Here is a 17,920-nt window from a genome sequence, read left to right as displayed (position 1 = left end):
AAAGTAAAATGTTACTTTTGCTGCTGGATTCAGCCTCTTGACGTTTTATTTCTTTTTTTTCCTTTGCACTTCTGCTTCTTTTCTAGAATGCTTTCGTTTCAACATCTTACGCAAAGCATTGTCTCTCCCTGCCATTGACGCCTCTCTGGTAGTTTGCATGCTCCACAAAAATTCTTTATCTTCCTCAATTGACATCTTTTTCATTACATCGCGAGGCCAGAAAGGAAAGGTCAATTGAATTTATTTTTAAATTCCTTAATCCTTTCCGATTGCTTTCCATCACTCCTATGGAAGTATTCCATCTGAATTTTGAAGATAAGACTCATTTCATCTCGAAAAGATTGAATTTTTTGAGCCATTTTTTTTGGATGAATTGTTGGAATATTAGCTTTGTAGTAAAACGTTAAGATGTCCTTCACTGTCTCGTTTGCTGCATCTACTGATATTTGGATTTTCCTTTTCGTGGGATTTTGAGATTCAAGCTCCTGCTTAAAGGCAAGAAAGCTTAAAATCACTTGATGATAAGTTGGCAGTTTACTTCCCTTGATTTTCTGATCATCTTTCGTTGGAATAGTAGAAAGAAGATACTGTTTCTCAGCATTCTGAGACTGGCTGTTCATGATTGTAATACTAACCAGACCGATTTGTAAAAGCACTACCGTATCAATTATCATTAGTAGAATAACCTAAAAAACAATACAACCATAGGTTTTACAACATTATTAGCCTTTCCTGCAAGAAGCAAAGGTAACATAACCCTTTCTTACAGTAGGCTACCTGCCTTATCTTTGCTGTCTGCTATATTCTCCCAGATTAAGTCACAACTTGCATGGGTTTAATACTAAGCTTTCCTGGGCGCTGCAATACTGATTCAACAGAAGAAGAAATACTAAAGCCATTATTCCAAGACCCTGAGTGAGGTCAAGCCAGCTATGTTGATTCAATGTTGCAAGATGGTGAATCAATGTAACAGGCGCGGAGCTGTCATGCTTGACTTCAATTGAGATCTTGATTCATGACATACTGGCACTGGTCTCCTCGTCGTCGTCGTCGTCGTCGTCTTGAATTTACCTTGTTTCAATGTTGAGAAAAAGATGAGAAATAGCAAAAAAACTGATGTTCAAACTAGGGAAATCCCCTAATTTTACTGTATTTCAGTTTAGACTTTCGTTTTCAATCTGCACATCCAATTTTTGTCCAATCTCAATCAAACTTTGCAAAGTGCCTTAATATGTGAAATGTCACACCAGAAAAAAAGTTCAGGTGATTTCGGCCACATGAGGGCGCCTGTGGCACCCTAATATACATATGTCAACACGATTGTACTTTGAAGACAATGTCAACGCGATTGTACTTTGCTGCCTTGCCAGAAACGTAAGGGATAACGATTTAAGAAATGTTTTCACAATACTTCTCGGTTTTATTATTTGCATGAGTGATGAACCATTTTTAACATAGACATTGCAACTTGGTGCAGTACATTGTGGACATGCAAAGCATTCTAAAATTGTGAGCAGAGCCGATTTTGTTGTACATCTCAAATAACTGTTTGCACATAACCGTTTGCAGAATGCTATAGGGCAGTGGTTCCCAACTCGTTTTTAAGGTGACCCATTTAAAAAAAAATTCAGTTCGGTAAAATCTTGCGACCCAAGCGAATTGTCGTAGTATTTTAAAAGCCATACAAGATTGCGTTGCAAACAAACAGCACTACAAAAGCAGTAACTTTTTCCGAAAATATTATGTTTATCAAATCACTAATGAAATACGGTAGCAGTGCTGGCTTGCTATCAGTGAGTTTTTGAAATCGACGCGTTATTTTGCTTAGGTATAGCCGCATGTCGGCTTTAACCTCCTGCCGGTTTTGCTGTTTAGCTTTCAATACACACATGGCGCTAAATCCAGTCTCACAAAGCCAAGTTGTTGCAAATGGAATCTGTTTTTGAATCACTAAATTTGAAACTGTGAGATACACTTTGTACATGGAAGCCCAAAAGTGGATGTTTGCAGAATCTTTGGGGTATTTGTTTTTGAAGGACGCAAAAGAAATATGATTCTGTCGACAGTCGTTATGTCCATAAACTGTTTTGCAACATGGATGGAAGTTGAGGCAGATCTTTTCCAACTAATGGATCAATTATCCAATCATTTTGGCTATTAAGTGTGAGAGATTCTCAATAGTAGTGCACACACTTTTTGGTAAACTGTTCCAGGTGTCCAATTATAGTTTGCTTAATATTAACTTCCTTGCCACAAATATATTGCATTAGTGAGGAAATATATCGTACTCATCTCTGGTGACATAATTTTTCCAAAATATGAGTTTTTTGTAGTAAGCAGAAACTTTTGCGGCTAGATCAATCACCCTTAAACCGTTGCCTTGCATAGATAAATTTAGAGAATTCAGAGAGTCAAATATATCAGCAAATATATCAGTAAATGACTTTCGCATTGAAATCTTCTTGCAAAAACTTCTTGGCTAATCTCACAAGTTCTGTTGCTTCAGGAAGATAGCAATCTAATCTCGCAAATTACAAACTCGCTTCAGGACACGACATCGTGACAACCATCGCACTTCTGTATGCAACAGCAATGCTTGATAATAATCAAAATCCATGTCAGTGCACAAAGACGAAAACAAACGCCGATTTAGTGGACTGGTTTTGATGAAGCTTACACACTTCGTGCCGCTCTTGAGACAGCTTTCTTGCAGCAAAGGCCTCTCTGTGGAGAAAGCAATGAGTCCATACAGCACTTGGGGTTTGCCTTTCATGCGTTTTACCACATCAGACTATGTGTGGCCCAACGTGTGGAGAAATTTGTCATGGTTTGTCCTACATAGTGTTTGTGACATATTATAGTGGATGTTGCAATGTATATCCTGTAATTTTGGCAAGTTAATTTATGTTTGAGACTGAAATTTTTGTTGGGTTTACATTTAATAATATTAACCCTAATAAAAACGAAAACTGTTAAAACTTCTTGCACTACGATCATGCTACAAAGCTTTCCGATGTCTCAACATAAAACGCTTCATGACTGGTGTTTATATTTTCCAGTTTTGTGATCGATCTCTTAACGTTTTAAAAAAATTTTATTGTTATTTTTTTGTCCAAGATACAATATGCCTGAAAAATAAGAGACCCAAAAAATAATCAGGCGACCCAACTTTAGGTCGCGACCCATGTGTTGGGAACCACTGCTATAAGGTAAAATGATACTTTGTGCTTAAAGAACAGTTTTAAAGCATCTTTGCCACGAACATAGCTTGAAACAAACCCTCTATCAAGAAGGGATGATTTATAATTGACTATGGGTTGTGTGTTCTTCTTTGGTGTTCGCGTTTTGCCGAACAAGTCTAACGATACTTTGGTTATTGGTTCTCCAATCTTCGATCTTCAAGAAAACTGAAAGATACATACAATTCAAATTGTGTTTTCCCAAAGTTATGAAGGTTTACAAGCTGTTGCACACCTTCATCATTGGAGGCTTGCCTTGAGCACATTGTCACTAAAGCCAATTTCGTCATGAAATTTTGTCACCGTTTCTACAGTACAATCATTGGTTGAGAAATCATCCATCGTTTCAAAGCTTCTTCGTTTTGGAATTTTCACATGGAACTTTAGCAAAGGCTGACTGGAAGCGCTACGGCACAATTACCAACCAGTACGCTAAGGAGCTTCCTTCTCCAGACGCTACTGACGCGGACAAAGCCTACCAGGACTTCTGCGACCTAACCATCTACGCTGCAAAAAAGTGCATTCCTCGAGGCTGCAGAAAATTCTACATACTGTGCTGGGATAATGAATGTGAAACACTCTTCCTCACCACACAAGCCTCCACTGGCAACGCATCAGATTTAGCGGCCAGCAAGCTGATCACAAGGCTTGATAACAACAGACGAGAACGATGGGAAGAGACGGTCCAAAACATTGACTTCACCCACTCAAGCCGTAAAGCATGGTCCACGATAAACAGGCTAACTGGCAGGTCCAGACAACCGCTTGGAGAACGCCCCATTACAGCCAACTCTATTGCATCACAACTTGTGAATAATGGGGTATACCCCTTAGGGGATAAAAGCACGGCTCGCCAAGTGGCTAAGGAAGTGTCTGAACTGTGGAAGATTCCAACACCACCTGAGCAAAACATATCCCGAGACTTCACCCTCGAAGAATTCCAGCATGCTTTAAACCTCCTAAAGCCAGGTAAAGCACCGGGCCCAGACCATATATGCCCAGAGTTCACCAAGGGCAGTTGGCCTGTCAACGCTGGAGGACTCTACAATCAAGTGGCTGCTCGAAGAATGCCCCGACATTTGACCCCAATGAAATGTCCAAAAACAACCTCTCATACGAAAGAAGAAGAAAGCTTCTTCGGTTTGAAACAAATCTACTGTATTTATCCGTGTATAAGTCGCATTCGTGTATAAGTCGCACCCCAAAATTTGACTCAAATATTGGTACAAAAATTTTTTTTAGCAAAATTTATTGAAAAACTTTTAAAAGCCTTCAAACTGTTTTGAAATAAAAAAATACTGTACTTTCAGGTCGCCACGTGTTTGCTTGCTGAGACGTGCCTTTTTCTCATGGCAATCAAGCGTGCCGCACACGCACGTCGCACATGCGAGATGTTCGCGTTAAAATTCACATGCATGCTGTGCAGTGAGCATGTTAATGCGATGCTCGCAATCCTCGCACGCAAAATCATCATCATCATAGGTGTCGAAATAGGGTGGGCCGGGTGGGCGACGCCCACCCTGCCGTGAAACGAGGGTGGGCAAAATATGTTTTGCCCATCCTGTTTTCATGACACTTATGAAGTGTTCGTTACAATTATTTCCGTTTTTGTTAAACGCTGAATTATCCAACCAACTGCAGCGCAACTTCTTGTTTTACGCTATGTCTCTCGTTAGGTATCCGATAGAACAAAGCCATTCCGCAACAACGCTGCGTGAAAAAAAGGTGATACTCACTGCATTGTTGTTGCTATGGCAACTGCCACACGCTGGTAATTCCTGGTGAGAGAAAGCCACGTTTGATCTTTTCTCCAAATGGTCTCACTTTCGTTACGTCACAATCAAACTTCAGTTCCGGGTCAGTGTAAGGGAATATGACATCATAATAAACATGACAATAAAATAACCGATACAAACTAAAGACGCACTGAAACAATCGCTTTTTACAAATCTTTGCTTTTTACAAATCAAAATGCGGCAAATCCGAAGGCGCCACTTTAAAGATAACAGGTCACGACTCACGAGTCACGCGCTTTTTAGGTCGCAAAGGAAAACATAAAAGAAGTTTGTTTGGTTTAGCAGCGCTCATAAGATCGCAAGGTGCAAGAAAGCAAACATGAAACCTATTAAAGCTTAATTGCTGCAGCGACGCTAAATGCAGTCTTTGTGAGAACGACCAGCCACAGTCTTCGAAATTAGCATCGGCAATTGCCGACGCAGATGCATGGAATGGCGCATTAGCATCGGCAATAAAAATGCCGAAGCCACACGAGCGCTTATAAGGACCACAAGATTACAAAAAAACTAATTTTCTGAGACTACACCAGACTAATATGTTGATCGAATCTTACTATTGCTGGATGTTTTATTTGGGTTACTTCCTACTTCGCCAGCGCTTAGACACGAGCCCAGCTGGGAGAATCTTTTATAGAAATATCACTCTATTTGCATTGATTTAACTCCAGTAGATGTCAAATTATTCTAAGCATCTATTCTCCTTATTGCGCCTCGCTTTCCATTATCTCGTCCAGCTGATACAGCATCTGATGACACCGATTCTGACTAGTTCATCAAACAGACTTTGTGTTGCTCGCAGTGTCCCAATTGTGCCGAAATTATGTTAGCTTATATACGTAAATCAAGGCAATCTTCTCGCAGGGAGCTATTAATATGTTACCTGTACCTGGTTGAGCAATTAACGTTATTTTATGATAATTAATTCAATGTCGCTAGATGTCGAATTAATGTAAAACAAACGTAAATTTCTTATTGGGCATTGTTGTTACGCAATATAACCCGCCGGGAAAATTAAATCGATTTGTGCTGACTTGAACGTTGAATCAACCCATAATTAACTTACTTTCCCCCTCCCCGTGAGATTTTTAACGTGGATTACCTACCGTAACAGCGTGTGTAATCCATGGCGTATCGCGTTGCTCGCTTTATCCCTACTTTTGGTATTATCAATAATCATTCGCTATCTCCGCTTGCAGCAGATTGCGCATCAACATGGGTTACTTGACAGCGTTTATGGATATTTGGTATTATTACATCACAACAAATCAAACAATGCGTTCGTGATAGACTACTCTAGTACATTTTTAGCTTCTCGTTTTGCATGTTTTAGTACAATCTTTTCGTAATAAGTGTTCACAGCAATTGCTGAGGCAATTTGGCCTCGGCAACGTTTTTGCCAAAGTAAAAATATGCTAATTTCAAAGACTAAACCAGTGTTTCTCAAACTTTTTTAGTCTATCGCCCCCTTTTCGTTATTGAAATAAAATTTCGCCCCCCTAATTCTGTTAAGTAAAATAAACATTGATAATGCAGTGACAGACAAACTTAGTTTTGGGTATTTAATCAACGAAGTTGACAGTAACATGATAATGTTCAATGGGATGGATGAGCTTGGCGACTTTTACAAAGTTTTGAAATGTTTGACGACATCTTCGTAAGATAGAGTCGAAGATCATCACATTTATGAACTAGCAAGTGATTTCTTTGCTTTGAAAGCATCAATGTCACAGCCGAAAACCCCTTTTAAACCATATATGAAGTAGGAAACGACAAAATCCACATTCTAGTTTCTTTCCAGAGAAGCTCATATTGGCCAGCAACCTGGCACCAAAACAAATCGTATCGATCATTTCTGAATTTCACTCTTGACTCATCATCTGTTTGCATATCAATGAACTGCTCTTGAAGTTCCACTTCTACAGTATGTCTGTAGGTTCGGTAGAAAATGGTTGTAGCCTACCACCCAGTTTGGAACATGGAGGATTGGAGGTTCACGAGATCTGCAAAGCGAAGTTTCATGTCTCTATGAAACATGTCTAAATGTAAGCAGTATTTTTTCTGTTGTTCTTATAATAACATTCTCGCTCAAATTGGGAAACTGAGTTTCGAAAGATGACCTGCAGACATTTTGACTGCAAGACATTTTGACCTGCGCTTTTATCTTGTTGTTGACGCATTTTATCACAATATTCAGTGGTTCATGTGGTTCAGGACTGACATTACGGCCTACGGGCAACCAAATGTTGACGGTGAATTACACAATGTACTGCAATAAGTCCAGGAATTGCTCTTTTCATCAGTGCAATGAACCCTCGATGCTTTCCAACCATATTGTCGGAGCACCATTAGTTGTGCATTGTGGAATATTCTTCAGTGGAGTCCCCTTCTCTTCGTAGAAGTCAGGGATATCTAGAGAAGGGGATATGAAGGCTCGAAGCGATTGCCTTATTCTCATGACACTACCAGGGCGGTAGTTTGCAGTGCTTTAAACAGGTGGTTCTTTTTTAAATCGTAGAAAGTTTTGTAGTGCAACTGGTACAATGAGCTACAGAAGACAGTTAGCAAATGTTACATAGAGCATATTTAAGGAATACTTGTTTACAAAGACAGTTGAAAAGTTACCAGTAAGCTGTTTTTTTTTAACAAAGCCTTTGCAGTAGGCTAGATGTAAAGCAAGTATATGGGTAGTTGAATTAACAAGCAACCATGTGCATGCTGTGAATATCCAGGCCTGATGCTAATAGCGCAATTGAAGTTATCATAAGAAAATTTATTAAACTACTATCGGTGCCGATTGTCATTTTATGATAAACACAAATTATTTACGATAAACAAAAGCCCTTCTATTGTCAGACGTAATAAAAGCCTTCGTATCCCCTTCTTTAGATATCCCTGGTAGAAGTTTTTCACTGCATAGATGCTTGATGCCCGAATATCTGTAGGAAGACTGAGCGCAAAAATCATTTCTTGTTCTCATATTATAAAAAAAACGCACATATCCAAGCAGCAGCAGCGATACATTGTCGGTCAAGTTGGATTCATCTATTTGCAGTAAATGGTTTGGCCGTTGGACTGTTATTGGTGGTTTGATAAATTCGCCCCCTTCGATCGTTTTCGCCCCCCGATCGCCCCCTTTGATTCTTTCGCCCCCTTGGCGCTCGAAATCGCCCCCAGGGGGGCGATTTCGCCCACTTTGAGAAACGCTGGACTAAACCATTGCGAATTTGCGAACATACAGATTCAATGAAATCTGTTTGAAAACTCTCGCCCACCCAGAATTCCTCTCTTCAAAGAAAAAATCGACGCCTATGATCATCATCATTACGATCCTTCCTCGTATTGAGGGTTGGATACAATGCGTTATTGTTCTCGACCATGAGCTGTTCGTACTGCACTTTCATAACTTAATGTTGTCCATTTAGTGATGTTTGATGTTCAAATCATTCTTGGTCTACCTTTGTTTCTTTTACCGTTTATCTTCCCTTCTATTAATGATCTTTGTAACGAGTTTTGCCTTATTGTGTGTCCAAAATACTTTAATTTTCTTCTTTTGACTATTTAGAGCTTCGGTAGAGAGTTTGTCTTGTTGAACCATAGGCATACGAAGCCGAGCAACGTGATCAAGTTTAGCATCTTCAAGTTTATTACATTTACATAAACATAAAACTACGCAACAAATTAAGTATCGAACGTTTTCGACATCACAAGATGTCCTCTTCAGGAATAACATACATACAAATTAACTACATCTGAAAAAAATACAATGGTTAACTAAATCTATAAACAGAAAAAGACAAAAAACTGCACAGTACTTCTGACTAGCTCAAACTCAACGATATAGGCTCCACGAGAATCAAAGGTAACTGCATCAAAAGGTGTTAAACAGGTCACATGATATGGTAAAAAGGCAAGGTGCGAAAAAAACTAATTTTAAAATACAGAGAGCAAGGAAGATGAGCCGCAAGCATACAATTGTCTGTTTAAAAGTGGATTGTGACGTTTTATGTACAGGTCTTCCAAGATCTTAGTTTGATACTCAGACCTGCCTCTAGACATGATCTCAAACTGCTTGATAGAAACGTTATTTTGGCATTCTGTACATGAAAAAATGTGATCTTTAATTGCGCTTTTCTGTATAGAATTCAAATTCAGGTGTTCCCCTAATCCCCAGCTCTAGTCGATAAATGTCTTGTTGACATACCGATGTATGTCAGGCTTGCATCACGCAAACAACTGAATTTATAAACGACATTATATTCGTTTTCGACACTAATAAACGACATTTATATTCGACATTCGTTTTCGTTCGGACATGCACAAGTGGGGCCTGGCTCCTCCATCTTCTTCTTCTTGCTTATGAGGCAGCAATTCAGGCTACATCTCCCAATTGTTGTAACCAGAGTAATGTCTTCATATCAGAATTTATGAGGGTTTATCCTTCACCAGAATGCGAGTGTGGTGCCACTGAACAGACCGCAGATCATGTCGTCCACCACTGAATAACCCACCGGCCTCCACACAGTGCGCATGGTCTGAGGGTCCTGGACGACGAGACTGTTTAGTGGCTGATGATTTCCTGCCCTCCAATCTAGCCTGGAAAGATCTGCTCATACGTCGATGATGAGTAGTTTTTTGGTAGTTACGTTCATTATAGGCCTATCGCTAATCAACCTGTATAAAATACTAGTTATTGCCTACATACTATACTAACCTATAAGAAAAACATCTGAAAAAAAATCACAAAACAAAATGATGATGTCATTCATGATGCAATGCTGACGTCATATTTGAAGAGGGAATTATTTTAGCATTGGTAACAAAAGTAACACCAACAACAAACAAGCGACTACAATAAGAAAAAACAAGTAAAAAATTAATCATATGACGTCACAATGACGTCATTAATAACATAAGTTTGCGTGATTTTTATCTCGTGTATTTTGTAGTGGCAGTCAGTCCAAATATAAAAAAATAACGTATCTAATTGCATAGAAATGTCGTGAAAAGAGTTCAAAGTTGATTTGGGTGGAATCCCCGATTTGGGGGTGATCATGTGACCCAAAACGTTGTGGCACCTGCTAAAATTGAAGTTAGATTCATCAACTACAAAAAAACGCAAAACACCAATGTGTAACACGTTTAGCCTAAAGATGCTCATTTTTGCCCCTAAGGGCCTGCACTACTTTGAACCTGGATAATCCTGGATAATCTGGTTTACGAGTTGCGAGTATTTGGCCGGGATTTCAATGCTATATGACTTGGAATTATCGGAATGGCCCGTTTCGGTGAGTCCGATTCAGTGAGTCCGATCCCTATTCAATGATTTTTTCAGTTTTTTTTTTATTAAATTACCTGGTACCGTAGCCTAATTATCATTGCCGTTTTAGGGTTAGAGGTTAGGAACTCACCGAATCGGACTCACCGAATAGTAGCAGACCCTGGAATTACTGTGACCAGCAATTTTATTGCGTTTAGTTGATGTAATGTTGCATTGGTTGGCTAACTTTTGAGATCGAAGTTTTGACAGTAGCTGACAGATATCCTCAAACAATGAACAATCATATTGTTTTAGTTTCGGTCAATTAAGGATTATTATTTTATTGAAATTTGAGCTATAAAAAAGGGCACTTTCGTTGCTGAAAAGCCAAATTTATGTTAAGTTTAAAATAAGATATAGCGATAATGCTCATCTATCAGCTCACTATCGAGTAATGATACAAGTGTCCGGTACCGTATACAAAGAAGGGCATCATGCTATGTTATAATGATGTAACCTACTGGTACTGTCTTGCAAAATTTTGTTTTGTGAATATTATTTTGAGGCAAACATGAAAGATTATAATTAGGTTAAAAGCGAATAGCAGAAATTGTTATATTGCAAAATGTGCAGTAGCTTACATGACCTTAAAAGGGCACCATTGCCCCCCTGCCCCTCCATCCACAGAAAAATTGAGGGCAGGGGGCATCAGCATTAAATTAACTCTGACATTTGAAACCCAGTCTGTTGCGTTACAACATCTTGGAATTTTGCAAGCCTTTTTTTGAAAATTCTTATATTTATTACAATCTCATTTCTGTGAACTACAAATTGTATTGTTCAGGAGGGATTTAGATAAAAGATTTGCTGAAATTCTTCAAGAAGAACTTTATCAACATCATGTCAAAGAAGAGGAGGAAAAAAAGACACCTGAAGAAAAAGATAATGTGCATTTATGTAGTATTTTTCTGAGCTGCAAAATAAATTACAATTAATTCTCACAATGACACTTTGCAACGCCAGTATAAATGTACACACTTTGTCTAAATCAGCACAGTGAAGTATAGCCTACCGTACTTTAAAAATAACTGTTAAATAAGTTGTGCTTGGAAATATTTCTATTTTCCAGCTATTTATTTTTAAATTATCACACTTGTTCTAAAGCAAATGTTAACCTATTTTCTAACTAAACTTTCGTTAGTAGTCAAGTTCAAGGGTCACCAAAGTTTTTTGAGAAAGGGTCAGGTGACTGTAAGATGCCCTCGGGCTAGATAACCATTTTATTCAATGTGCAACCTGTGGTGATTCAACAGAGTGGATGCGGTTTATTCAACTGTAAGCATCAATTGATACTTCCGGTTGTCGCAGGCAATAAGGCAAATGGGTTGTGGAAAAAAAAGATTGTTTTTATCACAAACTCCCAAAGACACAACTTTACAGAAGTATAGATATTTTTTAAAGATTTGAATAGAAAACAAAGACGAGAAACGGCAAATCACTTAAGCGTTATACAAACTAAACGCGTGAACTTTTGATAAAGTTTTATTCAGTGTATATATTCACACTTATACACAATTCGGTGGCCAGGTGAACAAAAGTCGTGGGCCGGATTTGGCCTCGAGCAGTAGTTTGGTACAGCTCTAGAGGTCATCGAGGCACTGAAACTCTCTCACCGCGTTAAGGTAGTAGTCCCATCTATTTTAAGAAGCGAAATATCTAATGCTATAAGCAACTTAAAGTATGACAAATCTCCCGGTATAGACGGCATTTACTCGGAATACCTCAAAGCAGGAGGCGAACCTCTAATCACAGCACTGCTTCATCTCTTCAATTCTATCTTAACAACGAAAAAGATACCCAGCAATTTTAAAGAAGCTCTAATAATTGTAATCTACAAGAAAGGCAATAGACTCGACTGCAGCAACTACCGTCCAATAAGTCTACTCAGTCATGTATACAAACTCTTTATCACTATCATTGCGGCACGCGTAAAAAATGACCTATATGCATCCCTCCCCCCTACACAAGCAGCCTACCAACCAGGAAGAGGAACAATCGAGCAAATCTTAGCGCTGGAACAAATCATAGAAAAGTCTATTGAATTCAACAATCCCGTTCATATCACCTTCATTGACTTCAAAAAAGCGTTTGACAGTGTTAAATTACCCTACCTTTGGCAACTTCTGGATAAAACTTCCATCAACAAAAAATACATCAACCTCTTGAAAGCAACGTACGACGATTCTAAAGCACTAATCAAAACAGACATCGGAACAACCAGACGAATTGATATTATAAAAGGTGTTAAGCAAGGAGATGTCTTGTCTGCTATCCTGTTTTGCATCGTAGCGGCTGCAATAATCTCAGAAACAGAAAATAAGTGTACAACTGGATTCACCATCGGCGGTCATGTAATATCCAACTTAAGCTACGCAGACGATATGGCCATTTTGAATAATTGTAAACTGAAAATGCAGGAATACCTAGATGCTCTGTCAAAAAATGCTGCTAAATTCGGCCTCCAAATAAATGTGTCCAAAACCAAATGTATGACAACCGACAAAACTAACAACACACTCAATCTCACTCTCTATGGAAAACAAATAGAACAAGTACCAGAATTCATATATCTTGGCCACCGACTATCCGCAACCAACGATGGAAAGACTGCAGTGCAACACCGAATTGGCTTAGGCTGGGCAGCATTTGAAAAGAACAAAAAGATTCTAACATCCAATAGACTCCCAATCAAACTGAAAGCAAAAATTTTCAACACCTACGTTTTACCAGTCGTGCTGTACGGTCTAGAATGCGTAAATTGGACATCATCAACAATGAAAAAACTCACTACCTTCCAAAATCACATCATGAGAAGCATGACCAACAAAAGGTTACTTGATCACATAAAAATAGAAGATCTTTTAACTATGACAAAACTACATCCAATTGCAGCAATAATAAAATCAAACGTTTTAAAACTGTTCGGCCACACTAAAAGATCACAATTCGGAATCAGCAAACTTTGCACAGAAGGCAAAGTAGAAGGAAAAAGAAAACGTGGCAGACAACCAAAACGATGGCAAGACAACATTCAATCATGGACCGGACTCCACTTGACGACACTGGGCGAGTTGGCTCAAAATCGCCACTCTTGGAAACAAATAAGCCATGTTGATGCGCAATCTGCCGCAGGCGGAGATAACGACTAATGATGATGAGTAGTTTGGTGACCCCTGGTCTAATTGATTTGTGTAAACTTTATCAAAAACCAGCATTGGATTGCCTGCTTAAAGGGCTGGAAAACCCAAATTAACTTTTGCGAGTTTTTTGTTTCAGCGTGATGTCATTGTGTACAACATGCATTTTAGAAAAAAAACAAATTTTGTTGCTCTCGTTTCGCTAAGGCCACTTTTGTTTGATCCCCGTTGGCGAGGCAGCGCGCGCATCTAGCCGTGACGCTGTACGTTATGACGTCACAAGGTACATACAGTATTGTTCGAATTAATTGAAACTGTCAAGAAAACAGGCTGAATTTGTGTATATATATTTGGATTGCGATAATTTAACAGAAGTGTATAGTTTAATACCTAATATGGCCTCCACCTTCTTTCAATATTGCACGAACACGGTTTGGAACAATTTTTAGGTGTTACAATGTCAAAGCCTGCAACACAGAACAACAGTGTAAAAAAAAATCAAAAAAATAGAGAAAACCCTGACATTGCAGCATGTGAAAGATCAGGCCGCGAAAAGTCAGAACACAAATGCCCTGGAACAGAAATAGCTTCCCAGTTTCTTTGGTTGGTGGACAATTGGACATATTCTCCGGATCCGTTGTCAGCAGGACATTCAGCAGCTCTTTAACGTAACCTTAACAAAAACGTTAAGTGAACGTCATTGCAAGAATTGTTAAGTTTCATTTTACAAGCATTTATCTTCAGCCTATTTTCTTGACAGTTTCAATTAATTCGAACAATACTGTATGTACCTTGTGACGTCATAACGTACAGCGTCACAGCTAGATGCGCGCGAGGCCTCGCAAACGGGGATCGAACAAGAGCGGCTTTAGCGAGATGAGATTTACCTTCTCTATAGCTTTCTCGGTCGTTATAACAGTGCCTCTCATTTCACATCAAAATACAGAGAAGTTTTTGTTTGTATAATTTTAGAAAACTGCATTGCGAATGAATTCTCTGGAAGAGCGTTATGGTAAGTTGGTGTTCCTTTGCAGATGATTCATGCATGTTTGGTGTAAAAGTTTTGCATAAATTCCAAATCGCACATTCTTATAAATTAATGGAATAACTGTTTCTATTGGTGAAATGCTAAACAATCTTAAATCATATCGCAAATTTATTCTGTTTCATATTGAATTATTTGCGGGTACACACCCACAGTCTACACCCAGTCACCCACTGTAGTGTAACGTATTTCTTTCTATAAATTAGACCCTTTGTTGTAAATTACATCATCTAGGTTGTTTTGTACATAAAAATAAGTTACCCAACTATCAACTGCACTGCTGTTTGTTAGACCTAAACGATATCTATAAAGCCCGTTAGGAGTGTAGCCTGTTCTTTTTCTGATTTTATCTGTTCTCTTGGATTGTAAAATGATGGGGTTCGATTATTGTATTAGGTTTGCACCAACATATAATTTCTCCCAATGTGCGTAATTTCTTCTCTTGTGTTGTTGCAATATATCAGGGCACTCGTCGGTTAGTCACTGCCTGGCGTCATCGTCAAGGGAGACTAGGTCTTCCATACCAGTGGTAGGTCTGTACTGGGGCAATTTTTGATTATGTGGGGTACGGTACCGTTTGGATTTCAGGGAGCATGTCTTTTAGGTACAGGCAGTTAGGCGCCGGTCAAATAGGCACGCACACTGGGCGTCAGGATATTTAGGTGTGGAGCACTGTGGCACCCGGCCATTTAGGTGCTATTCCTAGTAAAGTTTGCAGAATATATCAGCTTGGCAGGTATGGTAGGGCAATGGTTTTCACATGAAATGTTATATTGAACAGAAAAAGATGTTGTTTTGTTAATGCGCGTGCATTTATTTGTTGTTAGTCATGGCTTCAGTGAGTGAAGCTGCTTTATCCGGCAATGCTTTTCACATAAAATGTTATATTGAACAGAAAAATATGTCATGGCTTCCGTGAGTGAGTGAAGCTGCTTAAACCGGCAATGCTTTTCACACAAAATGTTATATTGAACAGAAAAATATATTATTGTTTTAATGCGCGTGGTCGGCATTAATTTGCTGTTAGTCTAGGTTTGCTTCGGCAAAAGCTTTATCAATTAATTATTTAAGTTTCCGAACATGACTGAATTCACTTTTAGTTAAGTCAAAAAATAATTACACTAAACATCAGTAAAAAATATATCGTAGCCTATATTCAAGCTGTAGGTACTGGTATGCTTGAGTGAAGAGTAACTTATTTTTCCGTCAAAACCCCGACTGGGTTTAATGACGAGCAAAGTCGCACCTTTATGCTTGCAACTTGTAACCAGGGTGCATAGTCCTGTAGAAATGTATTCATATCAACAGTAGCAGAGCGTCGTCTTACACGTACTCGCTACACGACCTATCCATCCCGAGTGGAAGTAATTGCGAAATAAAACAGATTAAGTGAAGTTACATCCGGTTACAACTTGTGTTCAGGATGCATAGCAATGTCCTGTGGAAAGGTGCTAATATCAAGAGTAGTATAGCGTTGTCTCTCACCTAATCTCCACACGATCTATCCGTCCCAAGTAGAAGTAATTATTAAGGTAGCAGATTGCACAAAACTGCACTTTGAAACCTGCAACTTCTACACCAAAAGTACATGTCCTGTGGAGATCAGGTAGTCTAGTGCTCTAATTGCCCTGCATATAAGCCGACATTGGATCTGAGCACTGCATTTGACTGACATCCGAACAAGTTTCTGGCTATTCAAGTTTCCGCAATTCACGCGCTGTCACAATCAATGTTAAGTGCGAGGTCTCGCGACGGGCTGCTTTGTATCTTGATCGAGCGTGCTGTTTTGATTGTAAAATTCTTATGCTATAGGTTATCATCGGTTATTGTCATCTAGTAACCTTTGATTGCGAGATCTCTATTATGTAATGTATTTCCAGAACATTCATTCAGAACAAACCTGGAATGTTCTTTTGTTTTCCACGATTGCCAAATGACGTTTGTCATGACGTCACAAGGATGTTTACCAGTAGATCTGCGATTGCAAAATCTTTATTATGTAACGTGTTTTCTAGATCATTCAGTAACTGCTACGTGCAGATCTAGAAGCTTTTTTAACTTGGTTGTTTACGTTTAGTAGGGTGGCCAAAAAAAATTGAAATTTTTTATTTTTGTTTGCACACCCTCTCATTTGAGGAGGATTCATGAAAAAATGACACTGTGAAAATTTGAAGTGAATCCGACAAGAGGAAGTGCTCTCCCACCGACCTCAAAGTTTGGTTTTATTGGCATAATCCGTCAAAATTCCTTGAATATGTGACGTAATTCTTTTTTGACTTATATACATTGCAGTTGCAGCATTTTTGTTTTAACCATTGTTTTACTCTGAATTTATGATACAATAAGTGTTTCCACATGCAGAAAAACATAAATAATGCACAAAATAGATCACATTAACAAGCGTTTGGTATGAAATTAAATGCACTAAACTTTAGCGAAAACCGCATAAAAGTACGTTCACCAGTCACGATCGCAACGCTTCAGGTGACAACACATTGCCCAGAAGAAGCAAACGAAACGTTTGTAAAAAGTCAAGCCATTGATTTTATTTAATGGAGCTGTTGGCATGTTGGCTTTTACTTGCACTTGTTGGAAGCAGCTTTCTGTGGTGCTCGACCACCTGACAGAGGAGCTGGCGCTGCTGTTTATTTTCCGTAAGGACTTCATTGAAGTGAGTAGCTAATTTGACTGCCCAGTGCCCGCTCTGCACAATCATTGACGGCTTTGAGACGACGGCATGCAAGAAGTAGCAGCCTTCAATTAAATGCCTGCTGCACGACAGTGATAGCTCCAGACAGAGGAATGAGCATTCATGACAGAGGAATGTGACATTGTCAATTCATTTATATCAATTCCAGCTGCAGCAAGATCAGGAGTGATGATCATCATTGCTTGACGACTTGATGTTATAGTTCTGTTCAGTGCTGCATTAAACAGTGGATTATCAATAATGCAGTGTTTTGGTAATGGCTGCTCCTACTGATTTTTGTTTTGCTGTTATTTGGATTTGTGGTGCAAATAGTGGGTCACTGGAAGAATCTTCATCATCTGCTGATCATTTTCAGATGAGAAAGAAGCAGCACTTGATGGTACTGGATCAATGCGATTTCTGTTGCGTCTCTGTTCATCATCTTTGCGCTTTTTATACTTTGCAGCAGCTTTGCAATGCATTGGGTCCTCTGCTGTCATCAGTATCTGTCATGCACCACGTTGGTCTATCAAAAACTGGCAGTCTTCTGGTATTGTTGTGCGGCATTCCCAGTTAGCATATGCAATATCAAATAATGCACTTAAGCTCTGGGTGAAGTCAGCTTCTGAGGTCAGCTAGGAAGCTGAATTTCGCCTCCCTTTGTGCTTTGATTTTCCTATATGCTCTTGATGGATGT

The 17,920-nt window shown here is 39.0% G+C and overlaps 1 protein-coding gene across 1 annotated transcript in view; it reads left to right on the top strand.

Moving 5' to 3' along the window:
• LOC145765447 (uncharacterized) overlaps positions 1 to 17,920 on the top strand; it is a 90,606-nt gene that overhangs the window by 44,829 nt on the left and 27,857 nt on the right. Inside the window, exons 4-5 of the mRNA XM_082577269.1 lie at positions 11,137 to 11,239; positions 14,462 to 14,501. Coding sequence (XP_082433395.1) covers positions 11,137 to 11,239; positions 14,462 to 14,501 — 143 coding nt within the window. The remainder of the gene's footprint in view (positions 1 to 11,136; positions 11,240 to 14,461; positions 14,502 to 17,920) is intronic.

This window comes from Aplidium turbinatum, chromosome 2 (genome assembly GCF_918807975.1).
Source record: "Aplidium turbinatum chromosome 2, kaAplTurb1.1, whole genome shotgun sequence".
NCBI lineage: Eukaryota > Metazoa > Chordata > Ascidiacea > Aplousobranchia > Polyclinidae > Aplidium > Aplidium turbinatum.
This window is presented reverse-complemented; position numbering and strand designations above follow the sequence as displayed.